The sequence below is a fragment of the Lycorma delicatula genome, chromosome 7 (genome assembly GCF_047948215.1).
Source record: "Lycorma delicatula isolate Av1 chromosome 7, ASM4794821v1, whole genome shotgun sequence".
Lineage (NCBI taxonomy): Eukaryota > Metazoa > Arthropoda > Insecta > Hemiptera > Fulgoridae > Lycorma > Lycorma delicatula.
This window is the reverse complement of record NC_134461.1, coordinates 86,910,862-86,928,746: the sequence shown is the minus strand read 5'-3', so window position 1 is coordinate 86,928,746 and position 17,885 is coordinate 86,910,862. Positions and strand designations below refer to the sequence as shown.

The following is a 17,885-nucleotide window of genomic DNA, read 5'->3' as shown; positions in this document are numbered from 1 at the left end:
CCACTTCACTCTTTATTTTATATACTACGCCTAATTAGGATTTTTTTTTTTGTTGAGAATGACTGAAATTTTGGAGAGTAATCTGTGTTTTTTGTTATTGTCTCCTACAAACATTTGGTTATTATACCTGAAAATCTGACATAGACATCCTTACTTAATAGTAGTATACTTTACATAGAGCTTCTTAAGCATTATGAAATAACACCATGTATATTTACTGATAAATACAATTTTTATTATTTCAAATATTTGATTTAGAAGGTTACCTGATTGTTATCTACCATCCTTAATAGACAATATTGGAAAATTTAAATTAAAGTTAATGAGTTTACTGAAATCCAATCCATAACAATTGCAAATAAAATTTTCAGTTTCTTTAATATATTTACTGCTGTTCAGTAATATTATTTCCTTATTACAGTAGTTTGCTAATTAGTTATTAAGATTTTCATGATTATTATTATTATTATTATTATTTAATATCTGAATTCATACAAATAAAAAAAAAATTTTTTTTTACTCTGAAACTTTAAAAGCTAAACAGAAATATAAATAAATACTAAATCAGCTAATCAAACATGAAAATGCAATGTACAATGAAAATATAAAAATCAACAAGCTTTAATATTAAAATGAACTTTACATGTTCTAAAATAATACTATAATTAATTAAAGATAATTACTTTTGTAATGAGCCAAGTTCTGGTATAACAATATAAGGCAATTTAAGATCTAAATTAAGCTGTATTGCTTCATGACGTGATATTGCTCTTTGAATAATTGTTACAGTTGAATTGCTTATTGCTGATGTAGAATCTTTTGTAAGTGATATCAATGACATAGTAGGAGCTTGAAGAAAACTCATTAATTCTGAAACTGCATGCTATAAGCAAAAAAAATAAAATGCAATTAAAATTTCTAGTCTTTCCTATTATTAATCACAAATAACATTTTTTTAAATTAAAAGTTACGAAAAAATACTTATACTTGCATTAATTCAAGATGTTTTAGATAAAAACTAATGCCCACAATAATCTAAATAAAAGAAAGTGGCAATCTATTCATATTTAATATTTTAAAGTAAATAATATTCTCTGAATAATATCTGTATTCCGAGTAAAAATGTCACTTGTATCATGTATCAGTCTGATAAATATATATATATATTCATATATATTATATATAATATATAAACGTGAAAGTTTTTTTGATGAATTCTGTCTGTCTGTTTGCAACAGCATCATGCAAGAACCAACCAACCAATTGCTTTCAAATTGTCAGGCTAAATTTTTGTCATTCCAGGGAAGATTTTAAGCCATAGATTGGAGGCCCTAGTACCTTGGGGATGAAGCTGTGAATTTTTTGTCATCAAGGTGTGTGTACTTTAGTGACTAGTGTTCTTCTCTCAACCATGAGGATAATGAACACAGTGGGAAACATATAAATGTTCCCATTTAAATAAAAATGGCTAAATGATCACTATATAAATATATATGGTCATCATTTAGCCATTTTATATATATATATATATATATATATATATATATATATATATATATATATATATAAATATTGAGTCTGTTACTGATACTATGTGGAAAAAAAGAATCTGTTTCTTTGGCCATATCATAAGGACACCGGAAACAAGACTCTCAAGAAATATAATTGGAAAGCTCTGGTTCCAAAAACTAGAAGTAGAATGGATCAAAGAAATTAGAGAAGATATGAAAGAATTGGGAATTTCCCTAACTTACCTATAGAATAAAACTGGAAAAATTACAAAGCTAAAAGACAAAAACATTAGATTTAAACAAAAGACAGACAAACGACAAAATAAAACGAAGAGGGTGTTTACAGATGAAGAAAAGAAAAAAAGATCTGAACGGATGAAGAAATACTGGGCAGCTCGGAAGAGTAAAATAACACACTTTTCTTAGAAAAGATCTAACTAATATTGACTTAAGTGGTCCCATGTTGGCCGTAAAAGCATAATAATAATAATAATTTTTTTTTTTTTTTTTTGCGGAGGAAGGTGGAAATGCATTTACGCACGAAGTGTCGGGCACCCACTGATGGTATTATCCAATCACTATCAGCAGACTACCGACTAAAACCACCCCCGTTTCTTCTAGGACTCGACCCGGAACCGTTTAACACATTACTTCCGGTCGAGTCCTCCTATACTAGCCTGATTAGGTGCTACCTAATTTTCAGGACTATCCAGGTCAACCTTTTTGGCCCTGAGAATGTTGCCGACGAATCGGGCTACACTTTCCCAGCTGCTCAGGTCACGGAGCATCATCGCAACCACGTTGTGGGGACTCAGTGCTCTGAGATCCGCCTCTAGTGTCCCTCGATCTGCCGCCCACCGAGCACATTTGAAAAAGGTGTGCTCAGCGTCGTCCCGTACACCGGGGCAATACAGGCAGTCGGGGGACGGCGCTTTCCCTATGATATGTAGGTAAGCGCGTAAGTACCCGTGACCGGTTAAAAATTGGGTCATGTAGTACTCCACCTATTCATGCCGTCGCTCCGTCCACGGTCTGACCAGAGGGATAAGCCTTGCGGTCCATCGTCCTCTGGTCTCGTGGTCCCAGGTCTCTTGCCATGCGAGGAACGTGCGAGTGCGTTCCGCGTTGGCAATGGTCACCCGGTCTTCGCCTGCCCGTCGCCTCCTGTAGATCACCTGGCGCTCCCTTGCTAAAGTAGCAATGGGTATGACGCCGGCGACCACAAGTACTGCAGGCTCGGAGACCGTCCGATACGCGGAAGCGACTCGCAAGGCTGCGGTGCGTTGCAGCTGCGCGAACTGCTTCCGGTTCCTCGCAACTCTTAATGCCTGGGCCCACACTTCCGACCCGTATAACAGGACGGAATGCACCGTGGACATCAGCAATCGCCGTCTGCTGGCCTTCGGTCCGTCGACATTCGCCATAAGCCGGCTGAGAGCAGTTACGGCTCTCGCAGCTTTGTCGACGGCTGTACGAAGCTGCTCAGCAAAGCTCAGTTTCCGGTCAATCATCATACCGAGGTACTTTGCGGACGGCTTGATCTCGACAACTTCTACCTCGACCTACAGGGAGGGAAGGGTGTCGATACGCTTCTTCGTGAGAACTACGATCTCCGTTTTGCTGAGGACTAGAGACAATCCATGATCGTCCAGCCAGGCACCGACTCTGTGCATGGCTCGACTGAGCCTCAGTTGGGCGCGCTCCGATTCGCGGTCTGCGACAAGTAGCGCAACGTCGTCAGCGTACCCAACCAAAGTAGATTCTTCAGGCATCTCCAGTCTCAGCAAGCCATCGTAGACGGCGTTCCAAAGGTCGGGGCCGAGAATCGACCCTGCGCCGCCCTGACGTGATCGTAGTCCTACGCCAGCATGCTGCGGTCTCGTAAATGAAACCGCGGTTCCTCAGGTTTTTCTTGAACGGCACGAATATATAAGAAAAACAGGTAGGTATTAATAAATAAAAAAACACCCTGTGTAAAAACCAAATTAATATGAAAATTAACATATGGAAATATATATACAAGAAAACTTTGTAAAATTACATTTTATGTACGTCATATTTCTTCAATTCATTGTTTACAAGATATATGTTAGTAATTCTGAAGTTAGCTTTAATGCGCAGGGACAACACAAAAAAAGATAGCTGCAGTAACTCCTGCAACAGAAGACTGTCTGCAACGCGTTGCGTAAAAAATCGCTACAAGATTCTGCTGTAAATTACTCACCTTAAAACCTCATCCTTTATACTTTATGGATTTCATCTTCGTCCTGTAACACTGCGTTTATTTATTTCCTTTTTGCTTTTCTTATAGTCGAATGTTTTTCGACCTCAACGCGCTGACCGTTTTCACAAATATTAAGAATTTGCTTTCTAATTATTATATTTGGTTATATAATACACCAACAAATTTATTTTCTACTTGAATACTTTACTTGTTATTATCCCGCTACTTTGCAATTTCACTACTACCTAAACACCAACACAATTTATTAAATTTTCAGAAAAATTGGTTTCTGCTTTTTTGTAACGTTTGAATAAAAAATTCTGAATCATTTTTCCTCTTGTAGCTATAATACATTCGTGCCGTGCCGTTAAATATTGATTTGTAATAGATTATTAATTTTATTAATAGACCGTTTAATTACATTTTATTAATATTGAAAAGTGGCTGTCTGTGTATGTATATTTTGACGTGGTAGATTTACTGGTGGGAGGTAGTCTACTTCTATCTTGGTCATAAATGCAGATTTTTATAGTTAGCCTATATAAATTTTTTCTATAGTTTTGCTTTATTGTAATAGCGTATTATATATATTATGCTATGGTTATATAATTTCTATAGTTATGCGCAGGGACAGCGCCTAAACGCCGTCCCCAAACTCAAAAATTGTACACCCGGAGTTTCATCTCACGGAATATACGACGGGCGTGGTCCCGGATGCTGCCTTGATGATCGCAGCATCCGGTTTATGACATTTAATCCGGTGATTATGATTTTAGAACGAAAATTTTCGTTCAAAACTACTTAACTTATATTCGAGAAGTTACAATCTAAGATTTAAAAATAATTAGATTATCAATAGAAATTTAGCTAAAATATTAAATTGCTATTAAAAAATATATTAATTATTGATATTTGACATTTAAATCACTAAAATTAAGTAAATTTACTAATATATGTTAAAAAAATTTACTCCTTTAAGTAAAATGTAGTTGTGTTATTCTTCGCTAGAGAAACGACAGTACATTGTATAAAAAATCTGCCCGACCTTTTTTTTCAGTTTAAAACTGTTTTAAATTAAGTCGTAATAAAAAGTTTGATGAAATAAAGGTACATATTATCGCAGAAATAGATTTTCTTAATGAATACAGGTTTTTTTCTATAAATATGTAATAAATTTCGATAAATATTTGTAATTTCAAATTTTGATACTCTAACCCGTTTACGAATTGCATCGCTAGATAGCAGTTCTTGATAATGATACGTAGCGTTTACTTGAAATGTAAAATTTAAAAAAAAACTCTAAAGAGATTATACTAGTTTTATTAAAAAAGGAATAAATAAAACAGAAATAAATTGATAAAATTTTTATTCTATAGTTAGAACTATTTGGTGGCACTGGGGGTCGTGATATTTCGAAAAAATTGTATTTATGGTCCGATTTAGTACATACTCGGAATATATATAAGTTACGTAAAAATATATATTTCTGCAAAAAAAAATTTAAAAAAAAATTTATTCATTAAGATCGTGTGCTTTATTTGATGAGAATTTTGAAGTTGTTTTTTTTTTTTTCATAAAAATAAGAATAATCTTATTATTAACAGAAGAAATAGTTATTAACAAGACTTGATGAATCGATCATTCACAAATCGCATGAATTCTGATTTCGTACTTTCTTGCTGTGAACACTCTAAAAATTTAATTTCTCAAAACTTCATTGAAGATGAACTGTCTTTTTTCTGGTATATCTTAAACATTTGGTAGTCAAATAATTAGTCGAATAAAAAGAATAAGTTTTTGATATTTCTAATATTTAATGAATAAAAATACTTTTGTGTCTAATTTAAAAATTAGAAAAGCGTTACTTTATTATCTTGAAAATTATATTTTGATTTCAATGCACATTTTCATTTTTTTTCAGCTCGCAGTATTAGTTACGTTTTCGCTTCAAGTATTTCGTAAACGTATTCCGCAAAGCGGTCGTTAAAGTTCTCGGCTTCGTATACGTATTCTTGTTTAAGCATAATAATCAATGCACCGAGATTTTCAGCAGATTCTCGTTGAAGCATTGATATTTTGCTCCAGTATCTTCAAAATTGATTCTTGTTGAAGAATTCTAATTTTATTTACCTGTTATTTTAATTTTTGATATATTGATAAGGAATTTTAAGTGAATAATAATCTATTTTGAAAATAGAGAACGATTTTCTCACTACTACCTTACATCATGATGACGTGAAGATATCTCAATAATCTAGGACTAACGGAAATGTAATATCAATCTGTTTTAGGTGTTTGAAGAAAAAATTTTGAATTTTTTTTCAGTTTGATAAATTTAGTTTATATACTACAATAATTTAGTTTTACACTTGGATATTGAAACGGATAGTTTAAAGAAAAATAACAAGTTAAGTCTCCAAGATTTAATTCACATTTTAGTGAAAAAATTCATGTAGAAGGTACTGTATGTGGTGGAAACACAGATTTCATACATAAAATGGAAATTCATTCTTTAGGAAAACTGTTGATCATACAAATAAAATTAATCGAAAACGACGCAGTATGTTTACGCAAAAGAAATGAAACTAGAGGAATACAAAAATAGTCTAATGATGCTTGCAAACTATATCTGAAAAAAATATAAAGTTTGGATAAATTCAAAATGGCATAATGATAATAATGGATATTTAATATATTCTATTTATAAATGATAATTTTATTGACCTTATCAAAATATCCCATTTTTATTTTAAAGTAAATAAATTAGTGTTTACATTTTCGATGATTTAATTTGTAATTCGTCAGTCTGTATTTCTTATGAAATTTTTTTAAATGTACCACAAATGTTATTACTACATTACAGTAGATTCATCCTTTCATTTTTTTTGATCTGTTCTGTCGTCTACCGTTTCATTTCTATTAGTTTTATTTGATTAAATTAAATTTTATTTTCGTCGTTTTCATTCTGTCATTATGGAAAAGAAATGGAGCAGATTCTGGAACCTTTTTGGTGAAGAATCAGAAAATAATGCGAAGTGCGACTTGTCTCTCTTGATATTCTGTAAAAGGGGTTCAACCACTTATTTAAAAAAGACAGCTGCAACTCCTGCAACAGAAGACTGTCTTCAACGCGTTGCGTGAAAATTCGCTATCGCCTTGATATAATTTGTACAGCAGATGGAGGGCATAGAACATTTAAAACTCTGTAAATGATATTTTTAATATTTTTGAAAAGTACGTAATTTGTCTTGTAATTGTACAAATTTTTATTATGAAATATATCTTATCTATTTGAAATCGCGTCCTATTTTTTGATACACGCTCCATATTTACTACTTCATACGTCCTCAGTTATTTGTTTTATATAATCCCAAATTTATCTTCCTCTATCTGTTTTATCTTCATCACCCTGTTATCAATTAGTTAAAACTGGTCGTCTTAATTTTGAGTAGGAGCTTATAAAACTCTACAAGATTCTGCTGTAAATTTCTCACCTTAAAACTTCATCCTTTATACTTTATGGATTTCATCTTCGTCCTGTAACACCGCGTTTATTTCTTTCCTTTTTGCTTTTCTTATAGTCGAATGTTTTTCGACCTCAACGCGCTGACCGTTTACACAAATATTAAGAATTTGCTTTCTAATTATTATATTTGGTTATATAATACACCAACAAATTTATTTTCTACTTGAATACTTTACTTGTTATTATCCCGCTACTTTGCAATTTCACTACTACCTAAACACCAATACAATTTATTAAATTTTCAGAAAAATTGGTTTCTGCTTTTTTGTAACGTTTGAATAAAAAATTCTGAATCATTTTTTCTCTTGTAGCTATAATACATTCGTGCCGTGCCGTTACATATGATTTGTAATATCTCTTCATATTCTGTAACAGGGGTCCAAACACCTATTTAAAAAAACAGCTGCAGTAACTTCTGTAATAAGACACTGTCTGCAACGCGTTCCGTAAAAATTCGCTTTTCGCCTTGATATTATATGTAGAGCTGATGGAGAGCATAGAACATTTTATGCGCAGGGACAGCGCCTAAACGCCTAAACTCAAAAATTGTACACCCGGAGTTTCATCTCACGGAATATACGACGAGCGTGGTCCCCGGATGCTGCCTTGATGATCACAGCACCCGGGTTGTACCCGGGTTTAGAATGAAATGTCAAAACCCTTCCCTTTCCATTTAAAATATTTTAGTCACATGGGTACTTAGAGATGGTCTCTACAAATAAATAGATCGTATCAAAGTAAACATTTGCTAAATTTATTTTTCTGCATTAACCGAAAAGTTGTGCAAGGGTTCCCATACTTTATTAATGCATGTGTTTTATAGAAATATATATATATATTTTGAAATATTTATACAAGATAATATTAAATTTTTTACTCACTTCATGGTACACCACTTCAACTGATTCAAGACCAAGTGCTAACCCATAATCTGCTTCCGAGTTCAATGGATTTCTTTCAAAATCAATTGACAAGAAATTAGATGATGTGTTACCTAAAAATACAAATTTGCAAATAATTTCTTAATATTGAATATAACAATAAATAACTGAAAAAATGCAAAATTATTCAAAAATAAAATATGATTTATACAAAGTATAATTTAATTTTATCATATGAAATTTATCATTAGCATTATATTAAGTAATTTAACAAATTAGAGAATCAAAATTTAATTTTGATAAACAGTAAATACCGTGATTGCGAAAAATTTCGGTTTTCAGATTTCAACGGAAATATCCATTTTGATTACCCCTTAATCCATTTTGATTAGTTTCAGTGTCTGTATGTACGTATGTATCTTGCATAACTCAAAAACGATTAGCCACAGAATGTTGAAATTTTGGATTTAGGACTGTTGTAACATCTAGATGTGCACCTCCTCTTTTGATTGCAATCGACTGGACCAAAAGTTTCCAAAAAAACTCAAAATACAAAACATTTGGATTTTCGACTTTTTCTTACCTGTAATAATAAGCCCTCATTGAGAGCTTTTCAATGATATATCATAAGTGGTAATTATTTTCATTGGTTCCAGAGTTATATACAAATAAAATTTTAATTAATGAGATATCTGATCTTACAAGGTGAAGGCACATCAGTTCAAATCAGACTTCTACTTTTTTTTTAACTTTTTTTTTTAATTTAAATATTTATTAAGAATTATTAACCACTGATTGTAAAAAAAATTTACAATAAATATTAATTCAATAATAATAAATATTAATTCAATAATAACAACAAAAAAAAAATCAGAAGTTATTAATGAAATAAAATTTTATATACTTTTCATTTTAAAAAAATGTGTATATTTAATTTAATAGGCATACAACGAAGTCATGTGGTGTCCACATCATATATTTAACATAATTTTGTACAATAAGTACATCAGAAAAAGCTAATATAACATTGGCAATGTTCATAACTAGTACTAACATGTTCACAATTCACTATGTCGTCAATGATATTTCAAGAATTATTAGCACTTAAATTATAACTACAGTTACTAGTTTCAAGATATTAATTGTAGCCAACAATGCTACATCACAGTGAAAATAATTCATGCAATATATAAATAATGTACACTTAGGAGAGAGTAAATAAATATTATCAATCATATAACTGCACAAAGAAAATACATAATGAAAGCTTCAAAATATATATTTTTTTAAAAATAAACAAGCAAATGTAGAACTAGATACACATTTTGGTTGTTAAACAACCAACATCAATTATTACTTAAAAGTAAAGTTAATAAGCAGATTAAGCAGTTATACACTATTGGTTTCAATGAAAGAAAATCATTAAAAAATACCATGAACTTAAAAGAGTCATTTTCCAGGTTTTAGCAGCAAAGTAATAATTCTAAGTGCTTATTACTATCTACTACTCACTGATTGTTTTACTTACTGATTGATCTTACTGATTGTTTTAAAATTCCGTTGAACACACTCATGTTTTACAACTTTAGGGATTTGCAATTTGTTTCTCACAATTTCAGAGATTGGCTCTTTTAAGAAGAGCCTGATCCTGTTCTCAGGTAATTTTCAGTATCTGGAGAAAAAGTATATTGAATATGTTGCACCATACATTTTAAATGTTAAAAGAAAAATAGTTGATTAGTGTTAATAGTTGATTATTTAACTGGTTAATACATTATTGGCTAATCCCATCCTGGGTAAAGAATCCTAATATCCCAAGCTAATTAACAGATGTGCAATTCCTGAAGGGAATTTGAGATAATTCTTGGAAAAGGTATTTGATCCCACTTTGTGGCATCTCTCTTTGGGGATAGCATGAAAGATGATTGTCCTTTTTTCACTATATGTGTCTTTACCATTCCCTTGTTTTCTGATGGTGGTTTGTTTTTAAGGAAAGGTTTGCGCCTCTATTGATTTTGTTTTTATCTGGTGGCTATATATTGCTCAACATGCAGCTTATAACAATTCCAACAATTAAAAAATTATTATTGTTATTGTAAAGTTCAACAACTAGTCCTTCTATCAATAGTGAGTGAGGATTCTCAGTCAAGAGGCCAGATGGCTGTACAATAAGCCTACCAGGTGGTTGAAATGTCTAATTGATTAAGCTGACTTCCTAATCCTTCCAAAAATATAAAATATAATATTTGCTCTCAATATATACAGATATTTATGTAGACTGTTGCTTGTTCATGATAATATTGCTCTTTTATATAAATTTCTACTTTATATATATTTAAAAAATAATCTTAACATAGCATTCATTTACTTTTATTAACCATTAATATCAATTACTCATTTAAAATTAATGAATTTCTAGTAACAAGGTTTTACTGATCGATTTATGTGATATTTTAGAAGATTCTAAATAACTTTAGTAGTTTTATTCAGCACCCAAAGGCTCTCTTGACCATGCAGTGTGTGTCCTTGCAGTTTATTTGGATTGCCAGGTCATCAGGATGTGATGTTAGACTGCAATAACAGGATGGTGGTACCAAGAGACAGTATTGAGAAGCCCAAAACCATTAGTATTAAGTGTAAGTAATATATGACCTCAAATTGTTTATCTTCCACATGGGAAGGCAAATATTAAACTCATTGAATCAATACAACACAGTGCAAATAGAGTAAATGAACAGAATTCACAAACAGAAAACAAATTTTCCTTCAATCCCTTATAGATCATCTACCTTAGATTTTAATTGTAACTTATCAGTTATTATGTACCAATAATATTTATTACATAAAAAAAAAGTTTATATCCAATCATAGATCTGAGAATAGAAAACTTTTTATGGTTTGCTTGTTATTACAAATGACTATGCTGTTTTTACGTTTTAAATGATCAGAGGCAAAAAAAAAGTATAAATATTGCATTAATAATAAAAGTAAATTATAATTAGATATTCAAAACTAATGATAATCTAAAGATTGAAAGATGTTTTAATTTATAAGTTCTCTGCTCATTTATTAATGAGCCAACTGGCTGAATCAAAATAGCTAAAAGAAAAATTTACGATAATATCATATAACATAAATCTATGAATGAAATCATTACCTCAAATAATATTAAAAAATAAATAAGTAGTATAGAAAAATGAAAAAAAAAATTACTATATTTGTATAATAAGGGAAAATATAATATAGCACACAAACCAAATAAAAACATAACAAAATTCTTCAATTTAAAAAAAAATATAAATAAATATAATTCAAGCGAATATAAAAAATATGAAAAGATGATTTTAATAATTCATACATACACATATGTAGAAGTAAATATAGAAATATATAAAAGCAATAATGACAAAAATAATAAATTAGAATTAGAAAATTATATTTACAAATTTAAACAAAGTTTGAAAAACCATCAAGTGATTTATGAACTGGGCAATTATAAAAGTTGATACCTACTCAAATTGTTATGTTGGCTACACTTATTTTACATTTTCAACCCTGAGACTGTAAAATTTTACTATTTTCAGTCCATGATATGTTTCAAAATGGTCAAATGTATACTTGTTTTCAGTACAGCTTTTACTATAAAAGGTAATTAAAACTTGTCTTGAAAATCTAAACCTTTACTGGAAATCAAAACTAGGACTGCAGTAATAATAAAAATTATAATTAAAGACCAAGACTTAAGACAACATAAGGAATGAACATCTCTCGGTTTTTAGTAATGCTCAATCATGATTTGACAATTCTCAGTTAATATTGATATAAACTGCACAATTGAATAAATAAAAACCAAGATAAAAGTGATCTGTGCTAGAGTTTGTGGGCAGTTACAACATACAGAAGTAATAAAAGTAATTTATGCTTTATGTTTGAATATCAGAATAATACAGGCATTAATCATTAATTATAAAATACATAACTTTTTTTTAAAGTAGTTAACCTTCTTGTATTAACAAAAATATTTACTTAATTAAACTCAAAGAAACACCTAATGCATATCCTACTAATGCATATCCCAAAATATTTCCTAAATCTAGAAAAAAAATATATATCGATTGATACATTTGTGTTAATAATACTGATAAACATAATTTTTGTTTCCTAACATGCAATACATGATTTTATTCTGTTTTTTTATGCTGAAAACGAATATGAACTCAAAATCTTTCTATCACCCACCATTTTTTAAAAAGTTTTTAATTTTAATTAAAGAATTTTTTTTCATTTTTACAGTTAGCATTTTAAGCTCCTATATTGTACTTTGTTAGCACATTTTTTATTGTTTAACTTTGTTAACAAAATTTTTAAGCTATAAATAAACTATACTAGACAAAGAATTAAATCATATCATAGTCACATATTATGACATTATATCTAATACGGAAGAGTGAGCCTTCATGGACAAGATTAATCATGTCTGTGCAGGTCAAAACATGTAGCTAAACACACAGCTGTGTTGTTTGTATTAAGCACTGGTTTTAGGAATGAATTAATTCTGTTCAGTCTTATTGCTATCTTAAGTTTATTAACAGTAAAGTTTCATAATGCCTCAAAATTCTGTAAATGATGTGGATGCCTTTTGCTATGTATGTGGTGAGTTTACCATAAAATCAAATAAAAAAGCACATCATTTGTACTTTAAGTGTAAAATTGGTGATCAGGATAAGATATGGGCTCCTCATGTAGTATGCATTAATTGTTCTGTATATTTAAGAGGATGGCTGAAAGGTACATGGAAGGCTTTGCCATTTGGTGTACCAATGGTTTGGCTTGAACCAAAGCATCATGTAACCAATTGTTACTTTTATTTAACAAGTGTATCTCGAATTTCTAAAAAATCAAAACATACTGTAAAATATCCTTCATTGCAATCTGCAATCAAGCCTGTACCTCACAGTGAAATTATTCCAGTTCCTGAGCCACCTGTGAATGTATGTTTTGAAAGCAGCGATGAAGAATCAGGCAGTACTGAAGAAGACAACAATGATTTTGATTTTGAATTATCTTCCAATAAACCACATCTTATATCACAAGGTGAATTAAATGACTTGGTTAGGGATTTAAATTTATTAAAAAATCAATTTGAACTGTTAGGATAAAGACTGCAAGGTTGGAATTTACTTTAAAAAAATACAGAAATTTCAGGCTTTCGAAGCCAACAAAAAGAACTGTCTCAGTACTTTATTGATGAAAATAATTTGGTTTATTGCACATATATTGATGAGCTTATGTTGCACAGGACAAGTTCATAAACCTGAGGACTGGCGGCTTTTTATACATTCGTTCAAGTATAGTTTAAAAGTGGTTCTACTATAAATGGTAATTATCCTTCGATACCAATCACTTATGATATTAATTTGAAAGAGACATACGATGTGATGAAAGACGTTCTTGAAAAAATAATTATAAAAAACATAGCTGGAACATATGTGGTGATTTGAAAGTTATAGCTATTTTGTTAGGCATGCAGTTAGGCTATACTAAGTGCATGTGTTTTCTTTGCGAAAGGGATGGCTGAGCTAGGGATAAACATTATGTTACCAAAGAGTAGAAGAAATGAGACAACTTAATTTCAAATGGGAAAATTATTATTCATGAGCCCATAGTTGAACCCAAAAAAATATTTTTACCTCCTTTCCATATCAAGGTAAGACTAATGAAAATTTTGTAAAAGCAATGAAGGTTAGTCCTGGATTTTTGTACATCAGGCAGAAATTTCCGAATGTAAGTGAAGGAAAAATTAAAAAAGGAATATTGCTGATTCTCAAATAATAGAGTTAGTCAAGGTTGATGTATATAACTCAATGTTAAATAACGTAAAAAGTGCAAAAATCTGAAAATTACCACGATATTGTTAATCAACTTTTTATTTCATGCAGAGCTATGGGATGTAATATGTCTTTGAAAATACATTTCCTCCATTCATCTGGATTTTTTCCCAGACAACCTCGGAGACGTAAGTGACGAGCACGATGAACGTTTCCACCAAGATATTTCGGTGATGGAAAGCCGCTATAAAGGGAAATTGAATACTAACATGCTAGCCGTTGGACATTAATTCGGGATGTGCCTGAGGCTATATAAAAGAAAAGCATCAGCGAAATCATTCTAACAGATGTTTGGTCATGCAAAATTATAAATTTTACAGATTTTAAAACTAAAACCTTGGAAACCAAGGGATTGAGATGTTAATAATTTCAGGTCAATTAATTTAGTTAATAAATTTATTTTCTCACCTAACCTTAGTAAAATTAAAAATTAATGATCGTTTGTAAAAACTTTATAGTATAGTAAAAAATTTATAGTATAGTTACAGTATATCTATTAACTTAAAAATTATTACTTTATGAATGGTTGGTAACAAAAATATCATTGAGAAAATATTTTTTATCTTATAAACAAATTACTTTCAAAAAATAAAAATATTTTTAAAGTAGTTTGGATGCATAAGCAGCTACTTTGTAGAATCAAAGATGAATTGATTAGGTAATGAAGTAGAAAATACTCTTTTACGTAATAAAAAATTTAATAGCAGTACTTTGAAAACAAAAATGAAATACTAATAGCGAAAGAACAAAAGTTACCAATGTGTTCACAAAAAATACTAACACAATTATAAAATGACTTATGAGTATACTATTCAAACAAATGAGAATTTCTGAATTGAAACAGAAAAAAATAGTTGCAATACTGAGAGTGTATTTGATTTTTGGCACTACTACCATATTATAGTTACTAGCTGCTCAGCCACGCATCACTTTGAAGCATAAAAGGAGATTCAGTTTTTGAAAATTGATTTACTTGTAATCGTGTAAAAATACATAATTTTAGTTATAAAATTCACTAACATTTTACAAAAAAAAAATTTGAACTGTTTTCCACACTACCCATGAGGTACAGACAAATATGAGTTTTTTTTATAGTCTTGAATATTTTTTCAAGACACGATTCATTTTTGTATGCCTCACATTAACTGTGCATTACGAAAAATTACTGTAATTAAAAATTTTGCAGACCCATAAAACCAAGTGATATTTTTATTATTCGCTGTTTGTAGTCGGCAATTCTGAATATTGATATCATATATTTTACCGATGTGGCTAAGTCGTGGAAAATATTTAAAAAGATTTTTTAATTTACGGGAGAAAAAAGATACGTTTATGAACGAGAAACAAGAATCTATTCCTGAATTAAGTGATTATGATTGGTTGTTAGATCTATGTTTTTAGTGGATATAAAAGAAAAAATTAATCGGCTAAATAAGGACTTGCAAGGGCAAGATAGTTTAATAATCGATGCTTGTAATTTCTCAAAGCTTTTAATAAGAAATTATTGTTTTTTGAGTGCCAACTTAGAATTAATAATGCTCAATATTTTCTGCTGTAAAATAACTTCCCAAAAAGCCAACCAAGAACTTCTCGAAATATGCTAATGAAATAAAGAAACTTACAAATGGACTTCATTTGATAGTCGTTTCTCAAAATTAGCAAAATATGATAAAATGTTTGAAACATTTTCATGCCTATTTCATGTTGACGTGAACAGTGTTCCTGAAAATCTGAAATTGTAGTTGAGTTTCAGTGCAACAATGAAATGAAACAAATTTTTGCGTCCACATCGAAAATTAATTTTTACTATACTTATATTACATCTTAGAGATATTTCAACTTAAGATATTTTGCACAACGAGTTGTAAGTGCTTTTGGATCCATATATGTTTGTGAAACATTTTTTCAAAGATGAAATTAAGAAACCAGCTAAAATGTGCAACGTCGAACATAAATATAGATTTACAAAAATTAAGTGAAAGAAAGAATAAATAAATCTCATTAATTAAATCGAATCATAGTATAACAATAAAGATTTATTCATTTTGTATTTGTTTTACATTTTTTAAAAGCATTTACGTAAAGTGGGGCCCGTTGTAAGTAACGCGTAATCAAAGTGGCCCGTTAAACCAATTGGGTTAGCCAGGCCTGATTTAGGAGAAGTATGACTTTATGTGGATCTCTATGGACAGTTCTATCTTCAACTCTATGCAAAAAAATGAAATCAAAACTCATTCTGTCAAACTTAAATTTTCGTTCGATCATTTTCCTATAACATGAAGTTTCTTTTATTTTCAATATGACATTATTTTCTACATACAACTCCGTGTCTAAACATCGTATTTATGTTGAGTTAATGTTTTTTACAGAACTAACAAATTGGGATTCTCCGCTAGTGATAAGTACATTTCGGTGCCTTTTTTTTGATAGTTCATTATTTTATGAAGAAAAACAATCACATAAATAAAGAAATATAATATTAATATATATTTCGCATATATATCAATTAAACAAATATATATTACTAGTATAAAAATTAGGAAGTACAAGTAATAAATATATAATAATATAACAAGTGTACACCTGACCACCACAAGACATGTACTAACGAATCGAGATTTTCCGCTAGTGATCGGTACATTCCTGTGCTAAGCTAAGGGGGACAGACACACATACAGGCAGACACACATACAAATGCCCTTAAGTGGGGTAGAATATCATATTTTAAATTCCACGACATACAAGTGACCAGCTCTGTAATATTGTGTTTCTTAATTTAAAAGTTGATAAATTCATTTCATTAATATAATAAAACAAATTAGAGTAATTAATATTGTCTCATACATACATACATAAATACATTCAATTAATTGTAATACAGCGACTAAAAACATAATTATAGTAAAACATTTTCAACAGATATAAATTTCATTTCTAAGTTGCTATACTAAACATCCCTTGTAAAATATACTAACCAGACAAATTATTTAACTGAACACTTATACCCCCTATTTAAATCAGATAGTCAGTGCGCTACTATATATCCTGCATAGATTTTTATAAGAGATTTAACAAAAATGATCACGTTTTAATAACAAACATATCCAAAGGATATCTTTAACTTACACCAAAAAATTTTTAATCATTAATTTTTATCGTCATTGGTGATAGTCATTTTAGATATAATTATATAAAATTGGTGACCACCAATCGTCATGCTCAAAATAATACCGTTGCTTTTATAACAGATTAATATCAGTGGAACTAAATCAATCTGATTATGTTGAGCATTTTTAGTGATATTACATACATATGAGTACATAAAACTGTAACCATATAAAAAACTGCATTAATCAATGGAATTGATTGTGCATACACAATAACAATTTTACAGTGCAAATCATTATATGTAGGATACGTCTAAAGTAGTGTAATACCACTAATTACATTTCCAAGTTTTATATATGCAGTAAACAGAATATTTGAATATCAAAAGACAGAAAAGCAGGCAGAACCAACATTCAGTGAAAAGAAATAAGCGATTAAATAAATGTAAGAAACATTTTTTAAATAAGGTCCATTTTAAATTTAAAATCATTTATTATTGGGATAAACGTATAGATGATACAAATGTAGACTTTTTAATATTAATACTCAGTCGTGGATATTCTAACGAAGTTATGTTATTTGTTACCATACACTTCTCTCCCTTCAGGTATCATGTTTCTACTACTATTGTCAATTGGCATTTCTGCTTCCAATATGCATACATCAATACATACATTCAAAAGACTAACTGAGTTATAATATTACTATTAATTCACTATTAAAATGTTCATATATGTAATCTTCTAA

At 30.0% G+C, this 17,885-nt stretch overlaps 1 protein-coding gene across 1 annotated transcript in view; it reads right to left on the bottom strand.

The window, feature by feature from the left end:
* LOC142327391 (intermembrane lipid transfer protein VPS13A-like) overlaps window positions 1-17,885 on the bottom strand; it is a 250,261-nt gene that overhangs the window by 159,888 nt on the left and 72,488 nt on the right. Inside the window, exons 12-13 of the mRNA XM_075370414.1 lie at window positions 8,143-8,255; window positions 684-883 (exon numbers count right to left, since the gene is read on the bottom strand). Of these exons, the coding sequence (XP_075226529.1) occupies window positions 684-883; window positions 8,143-8,255 (313 nt within the window). The remainder of the gene's footprint in view (window positions 1-683; window positions 884-8,142; window positions 8,256-17,885) is intronic.